General features: G+C 38.8%; 1 protein-coding gene across 6 annotated transcripts in view; it reads left to right on the top strand.

Moving 5' to 3' along the window:
* Positions 1–19,566, top strand: part of LOC132111790 (SPARC-related modular calcium-binding protein 1-like) — a 57,269-nt gene extending 37,703 nt beyond the window's left edge. For 2 of the 6 annotated variants that reach the window (XM_059519389.1, XM_059519386.1), the window contains 7 exons: positions 4,664–4,720; positions 4,837–4,908; positions 13,000–13,192; positions 14,712–14,794; positions 16,715–16,820; positions 17,864–18,108; positions 19,186–19,564. In XM_059519389.1, the coding sequence (XP_059375372.1) occupies positions 4,664–4,720; positions 4,837–4,908; positions 13,000–13,192; positions 14,712–14,794; positions 16,715–16,820; positions 17,864–18,108; positions 19,186–19,253 (824 nt within the window). In that variant the 3' untranslated portion in view covers positions 19,254–19,564. Of the gene's footprint in view, positions 1–4,630; positions 4,721–4,836; positions 4,909–12,999; positions 13,193–14,711; positions 14,795–16,714; positions 16,821–17,863; positions 18,109–19,185 lie in introns of all 6 variants that reach the window. The other 4 variants (XM_059519387.1, XM_059519385.1, XM_059519388.1 and 1 more) reach the window with 4 other exon arrangements.
* The last annotated feature ends 1,521 nt before the right edge of the window (positions 19,567–21,087 follow it).

Raw genomic sequence — 21,087 nt, 5'->3', positions numbered from 1 at the left:
TGAGCATGTGCTTATGTATGAGAGATATTGAAAGCTAACAGTTTAGGACACTTAACTGCACCATTACTAAATGTTGCGTTTCTTGCCTCATTTTATTTATTTATGTAAGGTTAAATGTGTCAGTACATTCAAAAAGATGTCATCTGTTGTCTTGTATTTCTCTGTCGTGTTCATTGGACTGACTCTGACTCAACTTTCTGTCAAACTTTTACTTCAGACTTAAGTTTCTCTAAGGACCGCAAAGGATGAAAACCTATTCCAGTTGTTCCATTTAACAGCCAGTGAAACAACTTAGCACACATCAAAGACATGGCTCTGCCAAAGCCCCACCGGTCTCTGTTACAGCAGTGACATCTCAAACAGCATATATAGATGTTAAGAGCAGCAATGGCATGCACCTACTCTTGTGGGCCCTGACTCAGGAAAGCCAGATTGTCATTTACAGGCAGGGCCGTCGCTAGTGGGGTGAGAGGTGGTGATGATTATAGGTCCCCCAGCGATCTCAAGTGGCAGCCTAAAAAGATGCTCAGGACAGTTGACAGTCTACTGCTGCGCATCGCCACAAAAGCTTGAAAGAGTTTCAAGCATTCAAACACATCACATAGAAAAACTCAACTGAGTACTGCTCGCCGTGTTCGGTGCGCACGCAGAGAGCCGCATCTCACGGACAGCAACACCGAAACGAGCTCTCTCCTTCGCGTCCTCCTGCAAAGGAACGAACAAATACAAATCGCAGTTTAAACATTCAAACAGAAAAAGATGTGAACGAGCACACTTCAGCAGCTGTGTGCGGTGTTCTGTGCGCAAAGAGTGCACGCAGAGATACTGGTCTCAAAGCTGCTTCAACCAAAATTTGCCTCTTTTTGCTCTTATACCGACAAATACATACCAAAATATGCCAAAATACCAGTCTTGGAGAATATTCTCTTAAAAAAAAAAAAAGGAAAATAAAAACTGTCGGTTATCTCTTAAATTAAAGTAAACAGTGGAGAAAGAAATCAGATGTGTATCATTATATTGGATGCACTGTCTCTTAAAGTGACCGCGCCTAATTTACTATCTTCTGTTAGTGTCCTTAATGTTAATCCAAGAAAATGAAATAAAGAAAATCACTCACTGCTCTTGACTGAATTTCTTTGTAGTTTTAACAAGATTTTTTCCTCAGTCAAACCAAAAAAAAATCAGACACCAGATATAATTTTTGATATTTGATACAAGGTTGTGTTGGGAATGTAAGGTAGGGTTTTTAGTATGGAGTTCGTCTGTGTTTTTTTTTTCAGATCTTGTTTCACCTCTTCTGCACTGGGATGCACTCAAGAAAACATGTTTATGTCACCAGCAGGTGACAGCAGGTGGTTGTGTGCCACTTGATGTGAGTCTTTAAAGTTAACTGTAGGGTTTCAGGATTAAAAATGCCTTTCAAACCTCTGTTGGCATAATTAATTTTAAGCAATAAATCCAAAGTTCTGTCACTCAACTCTAGATGGCGCAGGGCAATAGGTTCAAACTCTATCTGATATGATTACATCATTAGTTACATGGCTAAGCTGATTGGTTTCTTTCGCGTCAACAGCCAATGAGCTTGCTGCTCAACATTCAGGCATACTTGGCTAGTGCTTGCTGTAGCAGTTGCAGCACATTTCAGAAACCCTCCACCTTCCCCAGCTCCACTTGTATAAATCTGCTATGGGGTAATCTCATGACATGGGGGTTATTTCATATTGTATGTGTAATATGTGCAGCAGCAGTATTTGCTACATGCTCACAGTAGCATGCCTGTGGATGTATTGGCAGTAGCAAGTCTTGGTAGTTGCTCTGCCGCAGCAGCAACACATTAACATTGCCATGTATATTAATGATTCCTTACATTTATATAGCACTTTTCTAGGCACTCAAAGCGCTTTACATTGTCAGGGGGTATCTCCTCATCCACCACCAGTGTGCAGCATCCACCTGGATGATGCGAAGGCAGCTATATCGTGCCAGAACGCCCACCACACACCAGCTTACTGGTGGAGAGGAGACAGAGTGATGAAGCCAATCAGCAGATATGGGGATTGTTAGGAGGCCATGATGGTCGGAGGCCAACAGGCGAATTTAGCCAGGATGCCGAGGTCACACCTCTACTCTTTTCGAAAGACATCCTAGGATTTTTAATGACCACACAGAGTCAGGACCTCGGTTTAATGTCTCATCTGAAGGACGGTGCTTGTTGACAGTATAGTGTCACTACACTGGAGCTCTAGGACCCACACAGACCTCAGGGTGAGCACCCCCTGCTGGCCTCACTAGCACCTCTTCCAGCAGCAACCTAGTTTTCTCAGGTGGTCTCCCATCCAGGTACTGACCAGGCTCAGCCCTGCTTAGCTTCAGTGGGAAACTGGTCTTCGGCTCCAGGGTGATATGGCTGCCGGCATATATTACCCTATTACCACGATATTACCATGCTAAACTCTCAGAGAGTCGTCAAAACAGAACTATAAATCTTTTGAGAAATACCTACGAGTTGTGAGGTTGTTAAAGGTAAATAAATAATGTAATCATTGTTGTGTTTTAGGCTTTAAAGCTACAACATCGCATGTAGTTAGCTTGGTAGTGATAGTGGAGGCTAGCAAAGTTTACCTGTTAGCTAGCTACATAGCTTGCTACAGACAGTGGAGATCAAAATTAGAGAACAATATATGAACACTTGATTTCTCAAGGAACTGCTTTTCCTGTTTTGCTGTGTGACAGGGGGCATTGTCCTGCATGAAAATTGCTGACTGATTGGGCGATAAACGCAGGGAAAGAACCGCATGTTTCCACAGAAGGTTCTGACAAACATTTGTGTTCACCTGCCATGTGTCTGTATAAGAGGCCAAACTCCTGCTGCAGAAAATATCCCTCAAGCCATGACACTTCCTCCTCCACCTTTCACTGACTTTTTTTTACACACAATGGGTTCAGTCTTTCCCAAGTTTGACGATGAACATAATGTTTCCCATCGGACCAAAATAAATTAAACTTGCTTTAATAACCGTTTTGAACTTTGGACCAGTTCTCCACTCACCACACCACATGCTCCTCAGCAAAGGTTAGTCTGACTCTAGCCTTTTGATTCTTTCTGCTGATGAAAGGTTTGGCCACTGCAGAGTGGGCTTTCTGTCCAAATTCTGTTAAACATTGAGACACTGTATGCCAAGACAGATCCTTACCCTGTTCAGCAATGGCAAGCAATTCCAGCTGCAGTGTTGAACCGATTATCCATTGAGATTCTCTGCATTATCCAGTCTTCTCATACATTTGTCTTTCGTGGACGACCAGCCACAAAATTAAAAAAAAATGGAAAGATTTTGAATGACCAGCTTCTCGTGCAATGGCTGAAAGGGTCAGCCCGTTGGCCTTTATCTGGACAGCCTCCTGTTGGAGGGTTTTAGTAGCTTTTGAATGGCTCACCATTTTGCAAAGTGTGTGAAAACTGTAACGTTAGGCTGCCAGTTAAATCGGGTTTGTCAGATAAATGAAACAAAGTCTCAGCTGTGTCCCTTTAATGTGTAGTGACAGATCGCTATAGCGTCTCAGTTCAAGCGAAACTGATCTTCTCTTCCTCTTTACTAATTATAGCACAGAAAAAACATGAACGAACATCATAATATATCTTGTTTTAACTACAGAAAGACGTCAATACACACTATGTTTTCAAGTTCAAGTCCACCAAAGTTAAAATACTCTCCTATCTGGTTTGTTTGTCAGACAAAAATGGCAGCTTCTTTTTTATGATTGGTCAGATAACCTGTCAATCAAACCCCCTGCAAAGGGTCAATTGGGTGATTTTTATCAGATTTTTAATTGCTTTGAATCAAATGTTTTATGTTGAAATTAATCTTGAAGCTGGTTGGTTTGATTTAAGGTGTACAATTTTCTTACAGAAATGAGTAGCTGTCGCTGTTGCTCTTAATGACAGGAAATTCTCTAAATCAGATGTAAAGATATCTCTAAAAATCGCTGCTGCTGCTATCTTTCTAAATTACCCAAGTTTATATAAAAGGAGGGAATAATAGAATTCACTTTCATAACTTATGTCATAAACATTGATTTTACATGCAAACGTTGAGGTCAGGGAAAAAATAGTGTCACACTGACTGTAATTCAGTTCAGTTAACTACATGTATTCTATGAACTGGTTTTGCTGCCACCTTATTGTGGCTTTAGCACTGTGGCTTTGGCCCCTCCACTGCCAGGGGCTACAGTGATGTGAGTCACAAGAAAATCAGCCTGAATGCAATAGAACATACAGTAAGTGGGTAAGTACTGTAGGACATTTATCAGTTATAATGACAACTTTGAGTGTGTTAAGTAATGTACTATTGCCTTTTTATGCAATTATACAATACAATACCATTTATCTAAACAGTATGTATGTGAAAGTTATTATTTATTTATTTATTGCATTCTGACGTGTGTGTGTGTGTGTTACTGAGTGGATGAACACTGTTATTTATCTGTGTTTTCTCACTTGAATTTTCTGATTTTGTACTGTACCCTCTATCCCTCACCCACTTTGTTTTCTGTGCTATTGGCCGGGCCATGTGCAAATCCCAATCATTCAACAGTTGTGGAGAGTAGATTGTATTAACCTCAATAATGGTAGTCTCTTTCCGTTTCTTTCTCACCCTCAATCCAGATGATGGCTCCAAGCCCACACCAACCATGGAGACGCATGTCGTCCCAGAAGGTGAGGGTAAGTTTGGACCCCATGCAAAAATAAGCAGCACGACAAAAACATGTCTTGTCTTGCATGTATGGATATGACTGATATACAAGTGCAAATCGATTTGATGTTGTATTTTATTTCAGAGATTACAGCTCCAACGTTGTGGATTAAGCAGCTTGTGAACAAACAGAACAGTTCAAACAGTAGGAAGTCAGGTGAGAATGTCTGTCTGGCTGTCCGGCTGTTTTTCATTGGTTAATGTGATATTCTGATATATCAAAATCAGTTGTCTCACAACAGACATGTCTGTCTACAGCTGATTTGACTCTATACAAATGGAAAGAAAATCCCATAAGCCTATATCCTTCTTAGAGCAACAATGACCAAAAACATATTTTCAAGCAGAGCTTTATGTTGACACATACAGTACAAGTCTGCTGGCTAGCCTACATAGCACTACAGAAATATTTCAAAGCATCGCCATTGCAGCATTCAAGTCGACACATTCAGGCACACTTGTTTGTGCAATAGCTCTGTTCCAGTTTTAGATTTAATATTCAGCATGTCCAGGGATGAGAAACCTAACACCAGTAGAATTGTGGCGCCCCTCTTTCTGTGTATGTCTCAACTCTCCTCTGTGTAATTTGTTTAGCTTTCTGTGTCTCCTTTACAATTACATTCAAATGAGTCGAGCACCCTCAGGGCATGTTCAGTCAACCCCGTCAATATTCTGTGAGGTTTTTGGACAGTGCGGTTGAGAGGTAGAGGGATCTGAAGTTTTGTAGCACAAGAAGAGAGCACATTTCTTGACTGAGGGGGGAGAAATGTGTGTGTTGTGTACATAGTGTGTGTATGAGCAGTTCCAGTGGTGTTCCTTTGTGTTCTTATTGCCTGTGTGGCCTATAATTGGTAGACATTGAAATGATATATTTATTCCACACAAAAAAAAAAAAAGGCAAACTTTTGACAAAAAATGTTCTGCGCTGAAGGAAACACTTACCTTGAGCAGGCAAGTTGTATATCTACTCTGACAAGTCTTTGGAATGCTTCAGAGTCTCCTCCTGTGACCAATTAGCATCTGTTGCACATCAACACTGTTCAACAAGAATAGCAGATCCACGGTCATCACAAGGGTGCTTTTGGTGCAGAACTGACAGAATTGCCATCAGGTTGCACTGTCGCTGCTCTTGGGACGTGTGTGGGATCTGGATTAAATTGAGACACTGAGATGTTGCTTTTGCTTCTAAAGTAAATTTTGAAGAAAGCCACGTTTCCATCTCTCAGTGCATTGTGGGTGGTATGCATCAGTTAGATCTTTCACACATCAACTCGTGCAGTTTTAAAAGTGAGCATGCTCATCAAAGGTGAGGTAAATTGTGTGTTTCTATGGTAATTGGGTTTGTGGTCTACATTAAACAGAACAAGCATAATTATAATAGTGTCTTCTCAGATTAGGGGGAAGCAGTGTTAAGGGTTTGAACTAGCTACTAGCTAATGTCTCTGTGGCTTCTAATGCAGGTAACACTTGGCAAAAACAGATATGTAGAGTTACAGAGACACCACAGGGCTCTTTAAAAATGGTGACTTTACCTAAAATGTTCTGCAAACAGTCGAATCATATGTTTGGGGGCGGGGCAAAATACATTTAGTCAATTCAGACATTCGACAGCCATAATTACTGATGTTAACAGACAGGGAAAATGTGTAACAAATGCCTCGCAGATACAAACGGGGTAAATAATGTTTTTGTGTTTTGATTAAAAGATAGTTTACACTAAACGTCAGCGAAACCCTAACAATTCACAATTTTTACAATAGTGCTCTTATTATAAAGTTAGCCTATATGACAGTAGTTATTAATGTTCTGCATTTCTGTTTTGAGCTGCGCGCGCTGAAGATGACCAGTAGAGTGGCGCATTTGATAGCAAGTTTTTAATCAATGGGATTAAACACATAATTTCATGTAGAATACGCTTCGTTATTTATACAACATAATGTTAATATTAAGACTTATAGGCTATCTGCAAAAAGAGCCCGAATGTACGTGTCTGCGCGGCTCTGGATGAACTCATTTTGACGCGTTCTTCACGAAACAATGTGCAGAAACAGCAGCCAAACTCAAAAAATTCACAGCGTTTTATTATAATGGTGTTCTCATAATGGTATGGGTGTGACAGTACAGTCATAGTTATTAATATTCTGCTTTGTTGTTTGTCCTTCTTGTGCTGCGCGGTAAAGAGATAATCACCGTTGTACTACAATGAAGCGCTTGACTCAAAACCAAATGCATCTTATATCAGGTAAATAATATATTCACGATATATATACACCAGCTGAAATGTTTTGAAATCACATGGACCCTACCTGTTCGAAAAAATCCAGTCTCTGCTTGTGTCAGTTTGAGTCTTGGTAAAGTTTTAAATCCCTGCCGCCAAGATGCTCCTCTGTCGGTCACTGATTATAGAAAGTGAAACATAAATCTATAGGGGTGGTTGGATTTATTCACGCACTTTAAAATATAAATTTGAAGCTTCTTTCTTTTCAGATTATTATTCACTGCTTTATCATAATAGGCTGTATATTAACTTATTGGGAGAAAATTGGGAGTAGTTCTATGTGAAATTCAGACATTTGAGCTCCCCCATATAGTCAAAATGGCATAATCAATAACACCAATTTGTGTGTGTGTGTGTGTGTGTGTGTGTGTGTGTGTGTGTATATATATATATATATATATATATATATATATACACAATTTTTTTTAAAGTTAAATATAATGATGATTAATGAGGACATGACAAAACAAAATGAATATAATTTATTTCTGTGCATTTTCTACATTTTTCAGGGTTAAATTAATGTACTGTGTGTGGATTATGCTGTATGCATCTAAATGTCTGACTACCCACCTTATTTTTTATACTAGTGGGTGCAGCCATTTGTAATTTGAATGTGCAAAGCTCCTGGTGTCATTCACTTCCAGTTATTTTTATATGTACAAAACTGTTTACTTCTGCATTGTAAAATAAGGTGGTTATGACTAAGTTCTGTATCCATTTGATTATATAAGTAATGGAGAAACAAATGAGGCATAAATGGTTTTCTCAGAATGACCCAATTTGGTAAGTCACTTTGGATAAAAGCATCTGCCATATGGCAAATAACCAATATACGTCACATGCCTGGGAAGTTCTTACAAAGCTGATTCCAAAAAAGTTGGGACACTGTACAAATTGTGAATAACAACAGAATGCATTGGTGTGGAGGTTTCAAATTTCAATATTTTATTCAGAATACAACATAGATGACATATCAAATGTTTAAGGGAAAAATAAGTTGATTTTTAAATTTCATGGCATCAACACATCTCAAAAAAGTTGGGACAATGCCATTTTTACCACTGTGTGGCATCCCCTCTTCTTTTTATAACAGTCTGCAAACGTCTGGAGACTGAAGAGACAAGTTGCTCAAGTTAAGGAATAATAATGTTGTCCCATTCTTGTCTCATACAGGCTTTTAGTTGCTCAAATGTCAAGTCTTGTTTGTCGCATCTTCCTCTTTATGATGCGCCATTTGTTTTCTATGGGTGAAAGATCTGGACTGCAGGCTGGCCATTTCAGTACCCGGATCCTTCTTCTACGCAGCCATGATTTTGTAATTGATGCAGTATGTAGTGTTGCAAAATGCAAGGTCTTCCCTGAAAGAGGCAATGTCTGCATGGAAGCATATGTTGTTCTAGAACTTGGATATACCTTTCATCATTGATGGTGTCTTTCCAGATGTGTAAGCTGCCCATGCCACACACACTCATGCAACCCCATACCATCAGAGATGCAGGCTTCTGAACTGAGCACTGATAACAACTTGGGTTGTCCTTGTCCTCTTTAGTCCGGATGGCGTCCCAGTTTTCCAAAAAGAACTTCAAATTTTGATTAGTCTGACCACAGAAAATATACTTTGCCACAGTCGAAAAGAAAAAAGCCTGCGCTTCTGGATCATGTTTAGATATGGCTCTTTTTTTTTACCTATAGAGTTTTAGCCAGCAACGGCGAATGGCACGGCGGATTGTGTTCACCGACAGTGTTTTCTGGAAGTATTCCTGAGCCCATGTTGTGATTTCCATTACAGTAACATTCCTGTATGTGATGCAGTGCCGTCTAAGGGCCCGAAGATCACGGGCATCCAGGATGGTTTTCTGGCCTTGACCCTTACACAAAGAGATTGCTCCAGATTCCCTGAATCTTTGGATGATATTATGCACTGTAGATGACGATAACATCAAACTCTTTGCAATTTTTATCTGAGAAACTCCTTTCTGATATTGCTCCACTATTTTTCGCCACAGCAAATGGGGGAATTGGTGATCCTCTGCCCATCTTGACTTCTGAGAGACACTGCCACTCTGAGAGGCTCTATTTATGCCCAATCATGTTGCCAATTGACCTAATAAGTTGCAAATTGGTCCTCCAGCTGTTCATTATATGTACATTTAAGTTTGCCGGACTCTTTTTATTGTGAATAAAATATAAGTTTATGAGATTTGTAAATTATTCCATTCCCTTTTTACTCACAATTTGTACATTGTCCCAACTTTTTTGGAATCAGGTTTGTAAATGCTTACACATCATTGGCCCATTCTCCTTGAAAAAACAACATACTGTGTTTCTTTATACACATTAAAACCCACTATTTGCCAATTCACATGAAGCAAATCAAAATGAAGTTGTTAGAATACTTCTAAGGTTGAGGAAATGTTTGACAATTTTAATAAACCTTTTCATCCCCTCATTTTAAAGTTTGAAATGAACATGGTGCCCACCCCTCCTCTTCTGGCCCATCTTACCATGTTCTGTTATATTATGCGTGCCGAATGCATATATCCAAGAATGGAGTGATTACTTACCCCACAGCTGAAAACAATTGAAGTGATAGCAGAAGAAAGAAAGACAGAAAGAGAAAGTGAGATATATGCATCTGCAAGAGAAAACGAGAGAGAGAGAGAACTGTGTTTACAGGAGGCTGATAAGTCTGAGTTTCAAGCTATTTTGTTTGGCCAGATCTTGGCATGATGAAACACATGAGGCTCTGATTTTCAGCATGATAGTGAGGAAATCAGCAGAGTTTACCTACAACATGCTGCACATAAACTAATCAATACCAGCCTGTAAACACTGAGAAGGAACCACAGCTAAGAATTCTGTGGAACAATGAGCAATGAGGTCTCACCTTGGCTGTATTCTCACTTTATGTCTGTTTGTTTAAACAGTACTCATGCAACTCACTTCTTGGAAAAACAAGGGACAGAATGCATAGAAAGGACTGTATTCTAAAAAGAGAGGAGGGTCGGATAAAGTTTAACGTGCAGATAAAAAAAAAAATGAATGCATGATTAAAATGTGACGTGAATAGGATTAAATGGGATACGAGACTGTCCATCCTTTTTTGTCCATTTTTATTGTATTAGGATGAGAGAGAGAGTAAAAATAAACAATTTACTTTTAGGAATCACAGCTGCTTGGCGCCAGTATACCCTCGCTACAATAAACAGTGCTAAATAATTTAGATATGAAGGAACCTTGGCGGGAAGCACTGGAGTCATGGACTCTGCCGTGAACACTTGAGTGCTGATTGTGAGCCCATCTCTGAAAAAGAGGACCTATTAATACTCCGATGGCTAACTCTCCTCTGTTCCTTGTCTTTGCAGTCAGGTTCCACTTAAAACATCCCAAGCCTTGTTCCCAATCATGCCAACCCTGTCAGTCCCCTTACCAGAACTATTTGTAATGAAGACAAAAGCAAAAACAGCAGGATATGGTTACACTGAACAGGGTTGTACATAGCTCATGGTTTTCATTTGGAGGTTCAGATGAACCCTGACTGGGTAGTGCCGTTCTCCTCTTACACTCCAGATCTTGTCCTACCTCAGTACCAACCCTCAGCCCTAGGCCAGAAATGGTATATTTTGGGAGAAATTAATTTGAAGGCCAGTCGGGCATTTATTTATTTATTTATTCCAAATGAAAATATGAAACTTGGATTGTACGCATTGGAGCACATTGTTCTGTGGCGCTCAGGTAGGCTCAGGTTAATTGATGATAAATTCATAAATGTTATCGATTAATATGGACTGTTTATTCTATTAAAAATTATTAACACACTTAAATAAAGATACATTTTTACTTCCTATTTATGTAATAACTATACATACTGTATGGAGCTGATTATGTGATGAATAACATTAATGTATAAAAAAGATATTGTATTATTTATTAAAATTGTTTTAGAGCTGTTTGTAAATGTACAATTTTAGAGCAAAGATGTAGGTAGAGAGATGTCATTCTGTTGATCCCTTCATGTTGAGTCTACATTTATTTGGGGATTCAATGTGTAACTTAATGTTGAATTGGTTATATTTTTTTCAGTTCCAAGCCCTATCTTTAACATTACATAAATAACAAGAAATCAAACTGAGGAAGAAAAAAAGAGGAGTCTTGAGAGAGTTTTGTATAGCTTACATGCATCTGTGCAATCTAATGATTAACAGCTTGAGTGTCCCAAGCTGTCATGCTGAGGAACGGCCGTTCTTATAACTGTTCTTGTGGCACGATATTCCCTAAACATCTGATTAAAAATGATATGAATCAGTAGTGCTAAGAAGCACTTCAGCACCCCGCTAGCTGGATTAGGCTCAACATGTGGTGCTGTTATACTTGGCCCACAGCACTACAAGTGAGCAATGTACTAAATGGATTTCAACATAAATAGAGATTTATGAGACAACGCGTTAAAACATTTAAAAGAACATCTCTCAAGTGTCCTTCGTGGTAATAAATACAGTTGAAAGGATTATTGGTGCTCCCCTGCCCACCCTCCAAGAACTGTACACATCCAGAGTGAGGAAAAGGACTCAGAAAATCACTCTGGATCCCTCACATCCAAGTCACCCCATCTTTGAACTTTTGCCATCTGGCCGGCGCCTCAGAGCCGCAAATACAAGAACAGCAAGGCACAAGAATAGTTTCTTCCCCCAGGCAATCTACCTCATGAACAGTTAAATGTTTCCCACTTAAACTTATGCAAAAATGTGCAATATCCTTATATTTATTTGTTACCCCTCCATCCTAGAACATTCCTGCATCTCACTCAATCCTATTCCATTATCATTTATAGCACAATTGTTTATACACTTATTTATTTGCCAATTTGTAAATCTCCTGTAAAAAATTTTTTCTTTTTTTTTTTTTTTTTTTTTTTTTTTGTCTGTGTGTTGTAGTCTCTGTTTACTGGAAGCTTATGTCACTAAAACAAATTCCTTGTATGCGCAAGCATACTTGGCAATAAAGCTCTTTCTGATTCTGATTCTGATTCTGATTCTGAAATAAAACCCTAATGACTCAGAGTACTTCAGCAAAAGAGTGAAGATGCCTCTTGAAAGTGTTTAAGTCAATTCTGCTTCTGTTCATTTTTAAAACAATTGGTGAGTTTTATTGTAGCTAAAAGGAAATATTTTTTGTAACTTGTGTTGTCAATATTGGCCACTAGCGGCAATCACATAAAGATGCAAGAAAGGTACATGACTGTCCCTACAACATATGTCTGCTGATATCTCTAACAGAAAGGCTGGAATTACATTGAGAATGTCTTTGACAGTTGCCATGACTCATGCTATTCCTCTCATAATAGGAAAATGCCTTTCCATGTGGTTTCCTTGTTTTGCCAAGTGAAGGTGGTGCCACCTTGTACCAGCTTAATATAGATGGATGATTCATGTAAAAACTATTTTTTCCATTAGCTGCTTTACAGAATTTTCTGATTTTTAGTGTTCTCACTATTTATATGGTAAGAGGCGCTCGTTCCGAAAAAGTTTTGAATCCCCAGATCAAAACACGGTAAAGAAGTAGAAACAACCAGTCACGTATGTAAGCAGATGCATACATAAAATAATGAGATCATCCAACATTAAACAACAGTTAAGCCAAAACTGCCTAATATTACAGAATGAAATGTCAACCCAGGAAGTGGTATAAGTCTATGCAAGCATTGGGGGTGTTGATGGAAGTGATCTACTATATCTATGTTTTGATCAGCCATCTGATTCCAAAGCGGACAGATCATTTGACATATATATATATATATATATATATATACTGTATATTCTCAGCTTTTTGTTTGAAAATGTTGCTTTTTAAAGAAAATTGCCCATATCCAAGTGTTGATATGAAAATGAATCCATGATGCTAGTTTATACAGGACTCTGCCTTGTGTGAGTTATGTCTCTGTATTGAGTGTGTTTCTCGTGGTTTTAGAGAAAGTTCCCTCTTGTGACCAGGAGAGGCAGGCCGCTCAAGATGAGGCTCAGCAGAACCCACGGGAAGCCGTCTTCATCCCTGACTGCGGCCTGCAGGGCCTCTACAAGCCGGTCCAGTGCCACCAGTCCACTGGTTACTGCTGGTGTGTGCTGGTGGACACTGGGAGACCCATACCTGGAACCTCTGCGAGGTAAGACAGAGACATTTTGTTTTTATGACAAATTTTGTAATTGTATCAATAGCATTGCCTATTATTTGCGCTGTTACCTCATTATTTATGTGACATGTTTCTGGATGAGCTCGCATGCTCTAAACATCTCAAAATGCTTTAAGTATTGCAATCATCAGTAACACAGTCCAATGTGACTGATTAGTTTAGTAGTGGAACATTATGACAATTGGCCTTCTCTCCAAACCGCATAGTCTTTATTTTTCCATGACCAAAACTTCAGTGCTGGATTGTGTAGAAAGGACTCAAATTGAAAGCGTAACACGTACTCATGTGCTTCTACCCATTACCAGCCATGATTTATTTTCCACTTGAAGAGATGCGTAAATTGGTCCTTTTTTTGCTTTGGAAATATTGAGAAAATTTAGCCAACTGGAACTCACTAAATGAAATTTGCTATTTGAATTCAGGCACTGAGCCCACGCAACCATGCTGAGACAGCTTGATCTTTTGGATAGATGTTCTGGTTGTTTCCATTTAATCCTTGATTTTTTTGTTGTTGTTCTTGTTTGAGGCTGCAGTGTCATGCATTCTTATGTCTGTCTTGGTCAATTTTGAGTGCAATTTTCTGTAATAAAAACCAGTGAACCAAATCTAATTAAACAATGGAATTAAATACTTGGAGTTTGTCATGTCTTCATTTGTTTGGATAGCTGTTTAGACCAAGACAGGACTTGTATGGCTATATTCTCTTTTTCTAAAGGGTTTTTACAGTGAAAGCCAAACTCTGCAATCTCTACGAAGAAAATGTGCAGGATGCTTGTCCATGAAGATTTTGTTTCCAAGTCAACTTATTTGGTTTCCAAGTTTACAAAGCATTTGTTTACAAAGCATTTGTAATGTTGTTAAGCAAACAAAGGCAGACAGAGAGCTCAGGGATGTCCTCCTTGATTATGACGAGACAGGTTTAGAGTTTGGGAACAGTCTGCACCTCCTCGGGAGGTTCTGTAGCAGTCCATGCCGCCTCAAAGCAACTGTGTACAGCCCAGACACACAGAATGGTGACCAACATCACTGGAAGGGCAGCAGCTGCTGGAGCTTGTGGAGCATAGCAAAGGCAGGCAGAGATGTGGACCTATGTGCAGGAATTGAATAAAGTTACAGAACACAGGAACAAAAACATGCAAGAAACAGGCAACCATTACAATCAACAACTGACAAAGCACAAGAAAATCACTAAAGCTATATACACATAAGAACAAAAGGATCAATAAGTAACCACGGCAACAAACAAGGAAGGGGGTGTGGTCAATTAATTACTATGACAACTAACAGGGGTAACCAGAGAGACAAACGAGGCAGCACAGCAAACAGTGGCAAAGCACACACAGAGAACCTGTAACAGCCAGGAGGTTGTTCCTTAAGGGTTACCTACTGTCTCAAATCAAAATAATCCATAAATCCAAAATCTGTGTGATATTCTGGCCTCCAGATTAATAAACATTGTAACTAAGTGCCTCATTTGTGTGTTCTCCATCAGGTATGAGAAACCAGAATGTGACAGTGCGGCTCGTTCTCGAGACTCAGACATGGAAGATCCTTTTAGAGACAGAGATCTGACAGGTGAGCAAAACACTTGACATGAGGTGTGTCCCAATTTGCACATTTGCAAACTATTCTTCACCAGTTGGTGGTATAAATATTGCAATAATTAGTCAACACAAGTTCATGTTGAAAATTCCAACAAGAAGTGTACTTCATTACACAGAGGATACACTCGTTAAACTGAAAAAAAAAAGTGTGAAATGGACACAATTAACTTGTCAGCCGCAGCTTTAATAACATAGCTTTAACTGTCCAATTAGTTTGTTACTCATTCCTCTGTTTATACACATATTCTTTCTAAAATGGATTGAAAATTATTTTTACAATTGTACGTTAATACAGTATATCAATCATTTATTAGCTTTATTAACTATAGCTTTGAGGTCATTTGTAAGCTATATGTAGTTTTCACTTTTTCGTATTCCTCTTCCAGGATGGACAATAGACAAAAAATACAGATTTTTGTCCATTTAAATGTTCTTCCCCCTTAATCTGCCTAGCAAGTAGCAATTTGTAATTCATTTCTGTGATCTATATTGCTGGTTTTATGTGCAATAACGATTGATATTGCTAATATGTTTCTCTGCATTTAAATTGGTGTTTTATTGTATATATTCATTTTCATGATTTTTTGCTTACCTTTTTTTGTGTTTGCTAATAATGTTTGACAAATGATTACAGGATCAAATACAAGAACATGCAGAACCACATGTTAGCATTTAAAGGTTGTATTCCCTTGATATATTAGGCTTTTGCTCATTCCAGTTCAATCCTAGGTTTCTCGCTTCTTACCCTTTCATTTAGAATTTCATCATAACTCCTTTTTAATTCCCCATCTGGTAAGTTGTGTGGCTCCTGACTGGGCAACAGATGTGTGGTGTAGTTTATGACAGTGTGGACCACTGGGGAGGGCAGCAGCAGGGGGCTGAGAGGTGCTGTCAATGCCCAGGGGACTTCAGTGAAATTATTTTTATGTACTCTACTTGAGTGCTACCTGGCACCAAAACAAAAAAAAGTCTTGGTTTCATCCTTTCAACACAGGAAAGGAGAAAAAAGAACTTTGGATAGAAGTACAACCCTTTCCACAGGCTAAATTCCACTACAAGACCTACCTGTAGCTTCATGCTAGTGCAAACAAACAAACTCAGGGCTAATCTACATCAGGGCTTCCAACAAGCTGGTTTTATGATGTCTAAATGTGCCGAATATTTAACACTTGGTCTGAGAAACACTGAGCCGGCACGTTATCACACTTGTCCAAACTTTACAGATACTAAGTGGAGTCACATGATAAACCACAGGGCCCTGCCTCCCATACTTCCTTGAGCCAGCAAAATTACAATGAGGAAAATTAGGGAAGTTAGTGGGACTGATGTAGAGGGTACAGCACAAGAAAACCAAAGTGAAAATATAAACTGAGATTATTTCATGACATACTCCTGTTTTAATTTGTCCCTTAAGAGACACAGTTAAGGCCGAAACAAGGTCGCGCACACCATTGCAGCCAAGCATCTGGGGCAGTTAAAAAAGTTAAAGTTAAAAAAGCAATGTGTCATAAAGTTAAAGGGGCTGTGGTGGTCTGTGTAAGTGCCCTTATCACCTTGTCATTCTACCTTATTAGCTACTTTACATTTCACACATGCATTCAAGCATTTGCTAATGCTAACATCTTTTGTTTGGCATATTGTGTTGATGATGGAGTCTTTGAGCTGCTAAAATGTTAAGATTGTAATCAAATGTGATTTGTATTAGAAATACAACCGTATTGCATAATCTGTTTTCATTTGGACAGCTTAATACGTCCCTTGCTAACTGTGAGCAGAATTGAAAACAAATTGATCTGAGTATATTTCAATTTTGAAATATGTATTTTGTGTGCTGCTGCAAGCCTAAATGGGAATGTTTGTTGTTATACCAGTCTTTCTTTAAATGTTACAGGGTGTCCAGAGGGAAAGAAAGTGGAATTCATAACCAGCCTGTTGGATGCCCTCACTACTGACATGGTGATGGCTATCAACTCACCAGCCCCCTCTGGTGGCGGGAGGTAAGAATTTAATTAATCAATGTGTTATTTACAGTTTTGTCATGCAACAGAAAATAATAATAATAATAATAATAATAATAATAATAAAAGTTATGAGAATAAATTTGTAGTGTTTTAAGAAAATTGTAATGTTATTAGAATAGACCAGGGGTAGCCAGCATCAGTCCTGGAGAAGTACAATCTCCAGAGTTTTTCTCTAACCTTGTTTAAAAACTCATCTGCCTGTAGCTTTCTAGTAACCCTTAGACCTTGATTAGCTTGTTCGGGTGTGTTTGATTAAGGTTGGAACTGATCTTTGTAAAAAAAAAAATGTCTGAAAAAAACTTTCCCTACTTTTCTTCAGAGAAAAGGCGTGGTTGTTAAAAAGCTTTTTCAGTGCTTAGAAATGACTGTGGAATTTTTATTTTCTTCAAACATTTTGACTTTTTTAAAAGTATTATTATTATCACTATTGCCATTACTACTATTATTATAATTTTAATGTAACATTAAAACACTGTCATATTTTCAAGACATGAGCCAAAAACAAGTCTAGTCTTGATTGGACCAGCATTGATTGACTAGATTTTTTAATTTAGGGGGAGGAGGTAGTACTTTCTGCTTAAACAAAATGTCCAAACACAATGCTGAGTTAGGCTTGACCTTTTTATCCACAACTCCCCACATCTGTCTGATATTCTAGTGCCTAGATGGAGCCAAGGACCCTTTGAGTTCAGAGTCTGAACACAATGTAATTCGCTGAGATTTTATTTTTTTCTGTTTTATTCCATTTTAGTCACAAGTCTTATGTCATATAGGACAAAGACTGCTTTTAATGTTTGTTAAAATAATAATAATAATAATAATAATGATAAAGGTACAGTAATTTGAAACTGCCCAAGTATAATACTATCTCTGTCTCTTCTCTTTAGCCATTTGCTGTCTTCTCTCTCTCTTACAAATTAATCACACCGCAACAAAAATTCTTAAATGGAAAGTATGTTTTACATGTGTTGAAAGTATTATACAGTATACCACACCAACTATGATTGTTTCTCCTCCAGGTTTGTTGAGCCTGACCCAAGCCACACACTGGAGGAACGGGTGGTTCATTGGTACTTTGCCCAGCTGGATAATAATGGCAGTCATGATATCAACAAGAAGGAGATGAAGCCCTTCAAGCGCTATGTAAAGAAGAAAGCCAAGCCCAAACGATGTGCCCGCAAGTTCACAGACTACTGCGACCTTGACAAGGACAAGACCATCTCCCTTCAAGAACTCAAAGGATGCCTAGGAGTCAATAAAGAGGGTGTGCAGTTTTTCTGAATGCATTTATGTTATAAAAACATATGATCAATTAGATTTGGTACTCTAAAGGAACTGGAGTGTTGGTGTTGTGCTTTGGTGGAACCACATTTTTTTGACGTTATTACGGAAGTTCCTTAATTTCCCTTCCTGTACTTCCTGTTTCATTGAATAGACAATGAAAGTTGGTGTTCCTACCAACTTCCAAACAGTTTCCAACTTTTTTTTAGGTAGTACTTCTAGTACTTTTGAAATTAACCTCTGATTGAAATAATTAAAATGTATTTTCCTCTTATCTAATCAAACCCCAGTAGACAGTAGATATTATTGAAGCATATCTTCACAACATAATATTACATTATCACAATATTGCAAACACACTTTTTACAAATATGATTGTTATCCAAAACAGTAACGTTGTGTCTTTTTGGCGTCAAATTGACACCAGCCACACTTTATGTGTTACATGATTGATGCATATTGTTAATGCAAAATTTCTTAACAGTAAGTTTCCATAAGATTAGAGAAAGTCCTGAAGTGTCATAGGGTTTTTTGGTTAATATAGAATCACATTTCAGACTCGGAGTTGGAAACAGTTTATTGCTACTTTGTTTCTCATAATTGCAACTTTATATCTCACAGTGTGACATAATATTTTGCAATGTAAGTTTATTATTTCAAACTGCGACTTAATTTGTCATAATTGCTACTTTATGTGAAGCCATATGACTTTATATCTAAAACTGGGACTTTATATCTCACAATGTGACTTTAAACATCACCATTGTAATTTCATACCTCACAGTGTACTTTATACACACTTTGTCAAAATTATTATTATTATTATTATTTTTATTCTGAGCCAGAAACACACTTAGTGTGCCTTCTCAAACCCCAAACAGCAGTGACTGTACAAAATGCTGGCACAGTGACATCTTTGTAAGAGTCAGTCGTTCCTTACTACTGGAAAAATTGTGCAAACATCAAAAGGAGAAGCTCTGGTTTGGGAAAACGTGTCAGTCAGATCCTTTACTTATTATTAAAATGTGTCTGTCTTTCTTGTATGTTCTTCTTTTTGCAGGTAGCACTACAAGCAGCATCAGCAGTCAGGGGACAAGGCAAGGGACAAATTTGTTCAGTAAGGCCTGACTAATTGCTTTCGCACTAACATTTGCCTCAGCAGCTGCAGCGAGCAGAAGTTCTAATCTATTAACAATATGAATAGAGTGCAAGCAATGTAGTGAACAATACAGTATATGCCTTCCCCTTTTATGATGGAGATGGGATGAATGATGCATCTTTATGGCCACCCACATTGTGTCTGCTTTTGTGTGTGCATGTGTTCTTTGTGAACTAAATTCAATAGATGATTACTTTAATCATAGTTTTTCACTGTAGTCAGAGTGCTGTATGAGTCAGAAGTGACCTATTCTCAGAATAATCAGGGACAAAAATATTATGGAGAGTAATTTGGTGGAAAATTCACATTCAACCCATAGGGCCTCTAGAGTGATCATCTTTGCTCATAGTCTGATTCTGGCAAGTCACGTGACCTGTCTGTTGTCGGCTGCCTGGCGGCTGGCAGTCATGTTCAAGCAGTCATGTAAAATTTGAATATGAATATAATATGTATACATTTTTACCTATACATAGACTGATACAGAAAATTATAAAGATTTTACGAATGCTTCACATAGTACTGTGCATGTGCAAAGAGAAACATCGTAAGTCAAGCAGCTGACTGGGGAACAGTGCAAGATGATTTGTAGTGCACGAGCATGTAAACACATATTTCTGAGTCTTTTATGGGATTATGTACATACAGCAGTGTGTGTGAAAAGTGTCTAGTGTGCATAGAGGAGAATTGCACAAAAATTATTTGTATTGCACAAAAAAACAAAAAAAAAGGAATGTTTCAGAAAGTTTTTCTATGATGTGGAAAGGTTGGGGGTGTTTTGGGCAGGGGCGCTGGACTGGGGGTAAAACCAGTTCAGATTACCAGGGCCCCAAAGGAAGAGAGGGCCCTTGAAAAGTCTGGAATATATATTTTCAAGGGGAGGGGGGCCAATTAGGACTGCCTATGCATAGGGCCCGGGATCTTGTGCAGCGCCCCTGGTTTGGGGGTGGAGGAGGTGAGCTGGTTCATGTTTCAGGAGGTAGGGGGTTTTTGTGGGGTTTCAGAGGAGGGTGGGTGATTTGAGTTCAGGGCTCTCACAGCCTGGGGAAAAAGCTGTTGAGCAGTCTGACGGATCGGGCTCTAATGCTCCTGTACTGTCTTCCTGATGGTAGGAGCTGGAAGAGACTGTGGAAGGGATGGGTGGGGTCCTTCATGATACTGTTGGCTTTGCTTGAGCATCGTGTGAGGAAAATGTCCAGGATGGAGGGGAGAGGGGCAGCAATGATCTTTGCAGCTGTATTCACTGTCCTCTGGAGGGTCTTGCGGTCTGCTGCACTACAGTTCCTGTACCAGACAGTGATGCAGCTGGTAAGCTCGCTCTTAATGGTTCCTCTGTAGAAAGTGGTGCGGATGGGTGGAGGGAGACTTGCTCTTTTCAGCCGGCAGAGAAAGTGTAGGTGCTGTTGTGCCTTCTTGGAGAGCGACATGGTGTTAGTGGTCTAGGTGAGATCCTCTGTGATGTGCAGCCCCAATAATTTAGTGGTGCTGTCTCTCTCCACAGTCGAGCTGTCGATGGTCAGTGGTGGGTGGTCAACGGAGTTTCTCCTGAAGTCCATTAAAGATTCAAGAATTTTATTCGTCACATACACAATTATATAGTGCATATACTGTATAACCAGCAGTGAGTCAGGTCCGCTCCATGGAGAGTGCAATTATTAAAGAATGCAACACATGAAAATATACATAAATATAGCTATGAAAGAATGAAGTAAAAGCAAACAATAAAATATAAGAATAAAATATATAAAAATGTATATGTGACAGTGTATGTATACTGTAGAATTAAATATAGAATAGAGAATAATG

The sequence above is a fragment of the Carassius carassius genome, chromosome 31, assembly GCF_963082965.1.
Source record: "Carassius carassius chromosome 31, fCarCar2.1, whole genome shotgun sequence".
Lineage (NCBI taxonomy): Eukaryota > Metazoa > Chordata > Actinopteri > Cypriniformes > Cyprinidae > Carassius > Carassius carassius.
This window is presented reverse-complemented; position numbering and strand designations above follow the sequence as displayed.